Raw genomic sequence first — 12,024 nt, 5'->3', positions numbered from 1 at the left:
CCCCTTTTCTCTCAGTTTCAGTTCAATTCAATGTGCTTTATTGGCATTACAAAATATTTGTATTGTCACAGCATGGCAGGTAGAACATGGAACATGTACAGTGCCGTAAAAACGTATTTACCCCCTACCTGATTCTGTGTATTATTGCATATTTGTCACATTGAATGGTTTTATATCTTTAGACAATATGTAATATTAGACAAGGGGAGTCCTGAGTACATTTTAATTGAATTTAGTTGAAAGAGGTAATCAAGCTCCCTTAGCACCCATGTGAGAAAGTAATTGCCCCATTTAACTTGAACTTAACTGGCTGCCGTTCGTTTAGGAGCTATAACTGCAGCCAATGAACATTCACCTTTGCTGAGGTTAGAGAGGCCTGCAGTTCTTTGGATGTTCTTCTGGAATCTTTTGTGACTTCCTGGATGAGTTGTCGCTGCAGCCTTGGAGAACTTTTGGCAGGCCAGCCGCTCCTGGGAAGATTCACCACGGTTCCAAATGTTTTTCATTTGGAGATGATGGCTCTCTCTGTGGTTTGGTGGAGTCCAAGGGCCAAGAAATGGCTTTGTAACCCTTTCCAGACTGATACATTTCAACAACTTTTTTCTAATTTCTTCTGGAATTTCCTTTGATCGTGGCATAGTGTGCTAGTAGAAACTTTGTGGTGGTGACTACATCACTCTGATGGTAAGGAGGTTCAATATGAGTGAGGTTTAGATTCAACAGGGCTGGGTCCAATCAAGCCTGGCTGTGTGTTTACTCAGTTTTCCTTTGTCTAATATTACATTTTTTTCTAAATATCTGAAACTATTCAGTGTGATAAATATGCAATAGCCGAGGAAATCTGGAAGGGGGTGAATACTTTTCCATGGCACTGTGTAAATCCTCACAGGCTAAGGGACTCTGTAACAGATGTAGTGTTACAGCACATTTTTTCCCCTCCCTCTCAGGGGAAGATCACCGCTCAGGGGAAGCTTCTCCAGCAGGACACCTTCATGGTGATGGAGCAGGACAGCAGCTTCCTGCCACGCCCCAAGGAGAGGCGGGTCTTCCTGTTCGAGCAGCTGGTGATCTTCAGCGAGCCCATCGACAGGAAGAAGGGCTTCTCGTTGCCGGGATACACCTTCAAGAACAGCATAAAGGTGTCCCCTCCCCCTCCTCCCCCGGGTTTCCATGCCAACCTGTGTCCTGACCGTGTTGGATATGCGCGTATCTTTATACCCATGTTTGTGAGAGTCCTCCATGGAACATATTCTGTGGGTAATTGCTGCCGGCTAAAATTCTGTCATATTTATAGATGCTATTCTGTGTCTCTGGGTCTCATCAATCAGACAGATAGTGCTGGGTATCAACTATGACGTAGCGTACGATATTACTCATCTTAAGGAGGACATTGTGACCTAGATTCCTGAACACGGGCTAATGAATGATTTATAACATTGTAATGCTGTGGTTATAAAAGCCTTATGCATGCTTCATGAAGGCTTTTTGAGTACAGCTTTTTCACTGCGTGTGACCGTTTGTGTTCTTGCAGTGAGGGAGGCCGAAAGCAGCCTCTTGGATAATTCAGTTTGAATGAGCTGCTAAATGACTACTAAAGATTATTTGACTAATTTGTTATGAAATGACTGTGCTGTGGTGTATGTCATGCATTGACTCAATGACTTCCTATCATTTCCCTAAAACTGGTTTCATCAAAATTAGTATTCAGTAATAATAATAATAATAATAATAATAATAATAATAATATAGGTAAATTTGGATATTTAACTCCTTTAGTACTCGCCATTTGCCGCTCTCACTAAGAGTGCATGTTTCTGAGTTTGTTGGTATGTGACTCATCGTACATTTCGACACCGACACCTCTCTGGATCGTGACTGGGCGGGGCCCCCTCTCTTCCGTGTGCCAGGTCAGCACTCTCGGGGTGGAGGACTGCGTGGAGGGCGACCCCTGCAGGTTCGCGATGACGTCGCGGGGGGCCGACGGGAACTCCATCCGCTTCGTCATGCAGGCGGCCACGCCCGAGATCCGCCAGGCCTGGGTGGCGGACGTGGGCCAGATACTGGAGACCCAGCGCAACTTCCTGAATGGTAAACGCCGGTCGAGCCCGCCTCTCATCGCTATAGCAACCTTTCCCCCTCTGTCTGATGTGGACGTGCGGTCACTGTGCCAGAGCGCTGCTTAACTGATGCAGGTGCTGCAGGCGGACTGCATGTACCCAGATGACGGAGGGAGTGTCCTGCCCTCCCTCCCTCTTTGGGCGGTGCTATGACCAATAATGCCCCGCCTCCCTGTCAAATAATGTGCAAGGCAGGCTATGTATTAGAAGCATGGGCCCTTAGGGTGTTCTAGACTAGTCTTCACAAAGTGCTGGATGTTCTCCTGACCACGGATCTCAAATTCCTGGATGGCCGCAGTGCCTGTTGTTTCTTGGTGTGGTTCAGCTGTTGTGAGTGCTTAATTTAAGCCATTGACTGGCTGCAGTGTCTACACACCTAGTGTGAGTTTCCCTTCTCCTTCTCCCTGCCCAGCCCTGCAGTCGCCGATCGAGTACCAGCGGAAGGAGAGCAAGTCCAACAGCCTGGGCCGCGCCATGAGGGCTCCCCCGGCCCCAGTCTCCGCCCCCGGGCTCCGCCCCCACTCCTCCGCCTCCATCGACCGCCAGCGGCTGCCCTGCCTGCGCTCCTACAACAGCTCCCTGCCCTCCCTCTACCTGCCCAGCCAGGGGCTGGCCGACACCCGCCCTCAGCACGAGGTCAGCCTCGCCCACCGTCTTCACGGCGGCCATGTTTTCCGCTCCCCGGCCTGGCCCTCATCCATCCCGTTCCGTCTGGAGCCAAAATGGCAGCTTTTGCCAGTGTCCACCAGGGCAGGGGGTCGGTACCATTTCAAGTCAAGTCGATTCAGGAAACATCTAAATTAATTTCTATTGAATTGAATTTCAGTTCATTTCCTGAATTGAGTGAATTGAACTGGAACAGTATATCACCCTTTCGATTCATCAGTGCTCAGTCAATCAGATGATTAATCACCCAACGGGCTTGGCTATGGGGAAGAATTAGGGTATATGCCATGGGTACAATTTAAGTTCGTCCTTTTATTACTTCTTTAGATCAAAGAACTGCACAATGATGAGAAATAGGAGAAACTCACCTCAACCACCTGCACATGTATTTCGTAGCTCCCACCCACCATCCGTACTGTTCCATTACTTTTACTTAGTTAAACGCTTTTATCCGAAGTGACGTACGATAAGTGCATACCGAAGGTCACAGGAACAACTACAAATTAGTGTTCAATAATAATAATAATACTGTAGATTGTATCTTACTGCTGTTGTGTTTAGAACCATTTGCTCCTGTACAAACCCTCTGAGCAGTCACAGTATTGCATCGCTGCATATTCCTCGTAATACAGAAAGCAGCTTCTGCTTGATTAACTGTGTACTGACTGTTTGTCCCCTGCCTGTGTGTCCTGTAGTTCACCGTGGTCCAGCACAGCCCTTCGCTATCGAACCCGAGTTCCCAGGCCCTCTCTCCAGCACACGTTCACTTGGGTTTCCCCGAGCAGTGTGGCTCCCCCCCAGCGCCCCCGTCCCCATCCCGCCAGGGCATTTCCAACGGCCTGTGCTCTCCTGCACTGCACAGTATACAGGTACGCAGTGCACACACGGTGCCCCCTGCTGGGGTCGGGGGTGAACTGCAGCACCCATGTACATCTTTGGCCTTCAAGGTTTCTGTGGGATTGACCCTTATTGACCCCACAAATGAATTCTGTAGTGTCGTGCAGCACAATTCACATTCAGTTCAGGATTCAATTCAGGAAATTATTTTAAATTCAATTAAAGACCAGATTTTTTTATTATTAATTTTTTGAATTTACTCAAGTTAACAGGGAATTGGCACCAACCCTGATTCAATATAGTTATTCAAGGGATATAAACGTGTTACTACGTGTAAAGTACGTCAACATTTATACAATAGTCTTGAAGACTCGGGTTAGCGTAATGGATTTCAGACGATATTTAGATGTTGCGAAGATCGGCCACTTTTTTCAGCCGTCCACCGGCGCCCTCGCACCCGGGCTCGTCCAGCGGGCTCAGGAGCTCCAGTTTCTGGGTTTTCTGCCGTTTCTCCCTCTCCGCTCTGAGCAGGAAGCCTCTCGGTGCCTGCTTCCCCCCCCCCCCCCCCCCCGCACGTTCAAAAACATCCTGTTGTTGCGCCCGAGGGGGCCGGAGAGGAAGCCCGGGGGGCGGGGTCCCGCCGTGCGGAGGGGACCGGCCCGTCCTCGCTCCGGGGGGGGGGAACGGCGGTGACAGCTCGCCGCTAGCGCTGTAGCCCTTATCTGGCGCGGTCAGGCCCCGCGGGGAAACGGGCCGTCCTCAAACGGACGCCGCCGCCGCCGCTGCCGGAGTTTCACAGGAACTCATTTGTGTATTTTTCCTGAATTTTCTTTCTTTTTTTCTGTCTTTGCGGGGAGAGGCGTATTTTGGTTGTCACAGCGTGGAAGCAAAGTAGTTTGGTTAAATTGCTTGATGGGAAATGCTACTCTAGACACAAAACAACAGTCTGCCTGGCAGGAGGAGTACTGGGCTGGGGGGGGGGGGTGCGGACTCTCCTGATTGGATGCAGGATATCGCAATCACGACATGGGTCTACGAATACAATTGGCCATTTCGGATTCTGAGAAAACTGTAAATCGGCCATCAAAATTACAGTAAAAGACTAAGAAACATATTTAGTGAGGTGAAGTATAGGTGTAAACAAACTGCATTCTTTTTGCAGTTATTTATTTTTCTATTTATTCCTGCAACAGCCCCACACAAATGATTTATTCCAGCACAGTTTTTCATGTCGAAAGGTCCAGGTTGCTCTTCTTATTTATTTTAATGGTTCCCAAGTAATAATGGAATCAGACATTAAACTATGCGCACTTAATTCTGATATACTGGGGCTAAGCATTCTCTGTGCACATACTGTAAGTGCTCCAAAGCCAACGGCTGGATTTAGAGTGTGGCAAGTAGGCATGCAGCAGGCGCATGAACTCAAAACCCCCCCTGGTGGCCGCTCGCATCAAAGACGTTTACGGGTACAAGGCAGCCTTTTACGATATTCAGCTGAAACTTTGGGCTGGACTTAACCGATGTTATGACGTTGTAAGCACATCGTTCTCTTTTTTATATTCATCACAAGCTCCGTTAACCAGTTTCGTTTTGGCGATTGCTAAACTTGCCAAACTGTTGGTGAATAAAACAATAGAAAAGCAAGACATTAATTGAAGGGTAAAGTTAAGGCCAAAAGTTGATTGAATACAGGCCATAAAGTCTGTAAAGTTAGTAATGTCAGGAGGCAGAATTCTGGAATGCTGCCCAATAGAGTTTGCGGGTGAGCGCGCCTCAGGCAGAGATGGGCCCGCCATTGGCGGCAAGTCCTCCCCATCCCTGTTGCTCCGCCTCCGTACTTATTTTGCCGTTTCTGCACCTGGATTTGCAGACGGGAGGGTCCGTGTCCCCCCCCTCCACAGAATGCAACCAGTCTGTGTAATCATAGGATGGGGGGGGCGTGTTTTGGAGTTTTGACTGTGCTCCCTTCTTTGATTGGCATGTCACATGCTATATTACCATGCCAGCTGAAAAAAAAAAACGGGGAAACATTCTGTTTTATGATATATTTCACTTTTCCACAAGTCAGAGTGCAGCAGCCAACAGTTTTTTCTCTTTGTCCAGCTACTCGTTAGTGATCCCTGCTCTGATTCCCTGCTCTGATTCCCTGCTCTGATCCCTGCTCTGATTCCCTGCTCTGATTCTCTGCTATGATCCCTGCTATGATCCCCTGCTCTGATCTACAGAAGTGACAGACAGATTAGATTTTCTGCATACATCTGCATGCATTTACCTCTCACCTCTCGCTCACTGTAGTACAGAGGAGCAAAAAACCTGGATGGTTTAATGCTCATTACACATCCGCTTTGCAAAACAGAAACTTAATTATATCACAGCAGGGGTCCGGCGGGAGAGGAGGGGATAACAGGGAGTTAAAACTAGTAATTATTGTGCTGGCAGGAAAAATGATTAGACCCTAATAAAAAAAGTAACAAGAAGGTGAACCGGTCCTTCCCCGAATGGAAATAAGATCGTTTTTCAGAAGATGAAAAGCGGGGGCGCATCACTTGGGAAACCGTGATCCTTTCCTCTGCTCGCTTCCCTTCCGCTCATCGGATTTCTCAATTAGGCAGCCATTTGCATTTTCCTCATAACAGCGTTTGTTAGGGTAATGGCAGCATAATGACTCTATTTATAGAGAGCAGCTTGCGCTTATGCTGTGCCGTACTGCGAGAACACAAAAACAAGACTTGATTTGAGGAACCAAATTTTCATTTGTAGGATTTTTGAGGGACATTCACCTGCTTTGCGTTCAAAGGTTTAAGTCATTTACATGCCGCCGGCCCCCCGTCCCGCCCCCCCCCCCCTCCCCCCGTCCCGCCCCCGCATCCATTTTTCACTCCTTACAGGCCCGTCTGGTCTGTGGTAGCTTCTCTGTTTGGTACAGCACTTGAGAGACCTCTGGTGGGTTTCAATGTGTCATGGACCTATAGACATAAAGAGGGAGCACAGATTCTATAAACACACCAGATACTCAAGTACCCCTACAGCAGTGGCTGTCAGCTCTGTTCCTGAAGATGAACTGTCCTGTAGGTTTTCATTTCATTTCACTTGTTGAATGAGGTGTAATTTGTTAGGGTTGGAGTGAAAAACTATAGGACGTTGGATCTCCAGGAACAGGGCTGTCCTGCAATATGTCTCTTCCGTTCTTTCTGTTTTCAAATACTCATTTTCAAAGGTTTATAACCTGTGATTGGACTTTAAAATGTCCCACTTTGGGAAAGGGCCCTAATGTTTAAAGGAAGATTGGACAGTCTTACATCAGGTGTTTCATGAGAAAAGGAAATAACCACAATGTGGACACTGTGTGCCAAATATGAGATATACCAGTGTTCAAATCCTGCGGCAAATTGGAAAGAGTTCTAAACCAAATTTAAGATGGTGCCATTTCACTTTAAAAACACATGCTATTTTGTCTTTTTTTAACGGAACTTGGCTATGTTTTAAAATAACACAACATGATGTAATGTATTCAAGAGTGTTTTTTTTTCATTCCAAGTCATTTGTTTATTCGGCTGTGAAATCAAATCAATGTTTTGGCGATGTTATCAAAGGTTTTCTGTGTTGCCAACCCCCATGGTCACAAAAAATCTTAAATCTTCAAGAAGCCAAACTTTCAGAATTCTTGTGATTTGTAGTGTGAAGCCTTCAGTCCTGTTCTCCACACCAATAACACATGAATATAATAACAAATACATTTTTAATTTAAATCATATGCTATCCAGTTTTGTTTATGCCAACCAGGGCCGTAACTACCGTTGAGGACACAGAGGTCATGTCCTCGATATTTTTTTCGTGTCCATTTCAATTTTTCTCACAAAGACACGCGTTTCTTGAATCCTTTTTTTCAAAATAAAAGGTTTTTTTTCTTTAGGTCATGGTTACACTCCTGATACCAACAGATTACGACAAAATACTTTTCTTCTTGTCTGTAATCAATTTTAAAATGACTGTTTTGAAGACCGCCAAAGCATGGAGAGATTATCATTTGCCTGTAAAGCAAAATCAATGAAAAGGGATAAAAGAAATCAGAAAATCAGCGACATGAATATTTGAATCGACTATACATCTCACCCATTGCAAATATTAAGGTTGTGCCTTTTCCACCAACCGCTGTAGGGCTTCCCTTAACTGCCATCGAACACGGTTTTTATTTCAAGTTTGCTCGTCTATAAACGTGAGCTGTTCATTCCGACTCAAAATATCTTTAACCAAAACCTTCCGGAATGATCCGTTGCGTGTGGTTTGAATTCCGTGACGTGGACGGGAATGTGCGGAGGGTCACACCTCACCACAGCCGAGCTGCTTACCCGACTGTGCGGCAGGAAAAACTCACACAACCCAGGCGTGGACTCTGGAGAGGAAAACTGTCCTGCGTTCCCCACCGTAGAAAGGGTGCAAATTTCCATTTTTATTATCCATTTTCCCCCACAGTTCTTTGAGACCTACACTCCATATTGTACTTACACCTGTTCTGTGTTTGTTTTGTGTTTCATCCTCAGGATTAGCATAATTGGGATAGCCAAGCAAATGACATTCTCGGTTCCTGTGATTGGAACCAGTGTGCCAGTGATTGAATATGTTTTATCTCTATTGCATTCGGCCTGGTCTTCTCTATAATGTGCCAGTATGTTGCAGCACCTTATCCAGTGCAACCTGCACTTTACAATTACACAAATTTTGCATACAATCCAGACTAAAATTACGCTTACACAAATATTACATACAGTCCAGCTGAGAACTGAACCCGCAACCTTTGCCATACAAACCCAGGTCCCTAACCATTATATATAGGCTTGGCGATCCTGAAGGGTGCGACGTGTCTGTTTGGTGATTAGCGTCTTACCGCGAGCGCCGCACCGCGCCACATTTGGCGGTTCTGACAGCGCCCGTGACGTGCAGCGAGTCACCTCTCTCCCTCTCTCTCTCTCTCTCTCTCTCTCTCTCTCTCTCTCTCTCTCTCTCTCAGGGATCCAGTAACGGTTGCCACGGAGCTCCGGCAGGGGAGACCGCGGGACACGCACCCGGCTCGTCCGACGCGCCGCGTTCGCGCAACCTGGCTCAGCTCGCCGAGGACGACCCGTAACCCCCCCCCCCCCCCCCCCCCCCCCCCCGCGCGGGACTCCGCCCCCTTATCCTTCTGACTCACGCGCGTGGGCGTCCCCACCGTTTAGACCCTTATCACCATTATCCTCGTCATTAGTAGCTCATTATACGTTTTTTTTGTTGTTATTATCGTTGCCATCGCTATATTCTACGTTTCAGACCTTACTTATTTACTGTTACTGTTCGGGCACAAAAAGAAAATGCCCGGATGCTACAAGATGTGTTTTTTTTTTTGTTGTTGTTGTTGTTGTTTTTGTTCATTTGTATCAAATCGACTGGGGTCAGAGGTGTGAGTGGAGAATTTTAATTATTCTCCCGCCTTTTTAGCAGACACCGTTGTTTTTAAGTGGGCAGGAAAAGGTGTGTTTTCTTCTGGGAGGCTGACAGTTGCTTTAGCCCCGCTCTCTCAACACCCGAAATGTCTCGCGCCTCAGTTATTGTACATAGCTCTGATTCTGGAGAAGGTGCGGTGCAGGGCGGTCAGGGGAAGCGGGCGTGGTTTCGGTGCGGACGCCCCAAAGGTGAAGCCTTGCCGTGGCACCTTCCAGCTGCGACCTAACACAGCAGTGCTGATGACCCTTTAACCACTGTAGAGCTGGAACCGGACTGGCTCATTGTACTCCTCCCTGTTGAGCTGGAATCAGGCTCATTATCCCCCTTTCCCACTATAGAACAGGAAGTAGGCTGACTCATACTCCTTTCCCACTGAAGAGCAGGAAGTAGGCTGCCTCATTATACCCCTTTCCCACTGTAGAGCAGGAAGTAGGCTGGCTCATTATACCCCATTCCCACTATAGAACAGGAAGTAGGCTGGCTCATTATACCTCTTTCCCACTGTAGAGCAGGAAGTAGGCTGCCTCATTATACCCCTTTCCCACTGTAAAGCAGGAAGTAGGCTGGCTCATTATACCCCATTCCCACTATAGAACAGGAAGTAGGCTGACTCATACTCCTTTCCCACTGAAGAGCAGGAAGTAGGCTGCCTCATTATACCCCTTTCCCACTGTAGAGCAGGAAGTAGGCTGGCTCATTATACTCCATTCCCACTATAGAACAGAAAGTAGGCTGGCTCATTATACCTCTTTCCCACTGTAGAGCAGGAAGTAGGCTGACTCATTATACCCCTTTCTCACTGTAGAGCAGGCAGTAGGCTGGCTCATTATACCCCATTCCCACTATAGAACAGGAAGTAGGCTGGCTCATTATACCTCTTTCCCACTGTAGAGCAGGAAGTAGGCTGGCTCATTATACCCCTTTCCCACTGTAGAGCAGGAAGTAGGCTGGCTCATTATACCCCTTTCCCACTGTAGAGCTGGAACCAGGCTGGCTCATTATAACTATCCTCCGCTGTAGAGCTGGAACCAGGATGATGAGCCACAGTAAACCTCTGCGTGTGTGTGTGTGTGTGTGTTTGATTATACACAACTGTACACGGAAAGAGGTATTCAAAGTAAACCAGCCTAAGAAAGACCTAAGAACGTAGTCATTCCTGAACATGGGGTGAGCTCAGAAGTGCTCCTAACTCCACCTAAACTACATCCTGTCTCCTCAGATGGAGTGGGTGGTGGCTAACTCCCACAATGCCCTCTGTCACCTCCAGTGACACCACATCTGGGGGAAATGATTCAGTACGATAGAATCTTTGGGGGTGCTGCCTGCCTGGCTGTGGGATTGGTAACAATGACCGCATGCATCAACCGATTCGATTTTAAATCAGGGCGACGAATGAGAAATGAGGCCATCAATCAACGGAGGAAAGGAGGATGTCCTGGTGAAAAGGTCTAATTGGATGATTGGGCCTCAAGAGCGTACACTACACGAGTTAGAGCATGACACACCGTGCCTAATCCAGCTCGCTGAAGGGCAAAGGCACCATCGTCTGGATCCCATCTACATTTTCCTTTCATTTCGACTGAGAGAATATAAAAGCAAATCAATAAACGAATGCTTCTTTTTCAACCAGAACACTTTTTTCTTTTACAACTTTTTTATTTTTCTTTTTTTTTTACAAACACCAAACTCACCAAAACTCTGTTTTCAATTAAGAAAGAAAAAATGCTTGAATTTGATTGTAAGTCAAAATTGAAGGACTATAGCAGACCATTAAAGCCGACCCTTCTGTGCTCCTTGTTCACCTTCACCATTTTGAAATAGCAACATTTTGGTTATTTGTGTTGAGTTTTGTAGTCCCGTTCTAGTTCAGTTCTAAAACCGGAAAATGGTGCGAGGGACTTGTCTTTATCAAAAATGAAAGGACTACCTGCTTTACGGACTCCTGGTTCCGGGCGCAGTTGTTTCTTCGCCTTCGAGGATCATCAGAACTTTGCTGTTTTGCATGTTTTACCGAAGAGAAAACGGAGACGGAATGAACTGAGACGAACGAAATCGCGAGAAAGGGAAGGAGATCGGATTGATTTAGTCAATCTGCTGTATCATATCAAATAAAATCTTGTCTTTTTGAAATGAATCTGCGTCCTGTTTCCAGCCGGAGCCAGTTATCTGTGCATGTGCGCCCAATGCGAGGCTCGAGCCATGTGATCTCAACCAATACGACCACAGCATTCATTCCAGTCGCTGCCCGCTTCTAAGAAATTGTATTTTTTAAGTTTGTCGTGACAGCACTTTAAAGTATGAACTTAACTATCTGCAGATTTATGGCCCCGGGGATGTACTCTCACAAAAAATAGCGGTCAATGAGGTCATTTCTGCTGTGTGTTTGAGGCTAACGGGATGCAGCAGGAAGCATGGGGCACAGGTCAAAATTTTGGTAGGGCCTGAAAAATGAATGAATATTTTTTTAGTTTTTTTTGTTACAGGCCTTCCATTTATGAAACTGCCATCCGCAGCAAATCGTCATCATTATCATGGTCATCATAAATTAATGAATAAGTGGAACGCGCTATGACACAGTTCTAACATCTGCAAATGATATCTGGTTTGGGGTTCTGTTCTGATTCTTTTGGATTTAATGAAGCGGTAAGAACTGGCATTTCTTTCTGAATAATTCGTTGTTTCGTGTATTCAACCTTTTTTCCCCAAGTAAAACGTTTCTGGGCTGTAAGTACTTCCATTTATGTACTCGTATGGTTGCCTTGAGATACGCCCACAGCGGCACCAAAGTAAAGTGTACAATGCCGCCCTCTGATGGCTAAGTTTTACAACGACAGGTTATTTCCTTCAATTTACTATGAAAGAAAACGAAAAACTATACAAAATGACACGCTTGTTTCCCTGGAGCCGCTCGTTAATGCCTCCGTTG

General features: G+C 46.5%; 1 protein-coding gene across 2 annotated transcripts in view; it reads left to right on the top strand.

Annotated features, from left to right (window-relative positions):
* The window catches only part of arhgef25b (Rho guanine nucleotide exchange factor (GEF) 25b), an 80,089-nt gene extending 68,857 nt beyond the window's left edge, over positions 1-11,232 (top strand). For both annotated transcript variants that reach the window (XM_035386997.1, XM_035386998.1), the window contains 5 exons: positions 948-1,139; positions 1,908-2,088; positions 2,530-2,753; positions 3,479-3,652; positions 8,629-11,232. In XM_035386997.1, the coding sequence (XP_035242888.1) occupies positions 948-1,139; positions 1,908-2,088; positions 2,530-2,753; positions 3,479-3,652; positions 8,629-8,745 (888 nt within the window). In that variant the 3' untranslated portion in view covers positions 8,746-11,232. The remainder of the gene's footprint in view (positions 1-947; positions 1,140-1,907; positions 2,089-2,529; positions 2,754-3,478; positions 3,653-8,628) is intronic.
* Positions 11,233-12,024: the final 792 nt, after the last annotated feature.

This window comes from Anguilla anguilla, chromosome 13, assembly GCF_013347855.1.
Source record: "Anguilla anguilla isolate fAngAng1 chromosome 13, fAngAng1.pri, whole genome shotgun sequence".
Taxonomy (NCBI): Eukaryota; Metazoa; Chordata; class Actinopteri; order Anguilliformes; family Anguillidae; genus Anguilla; species Anguilla anguilla.
This window is presented reverse-complemented; position numbering and strand designations above follow the sequence as displayed.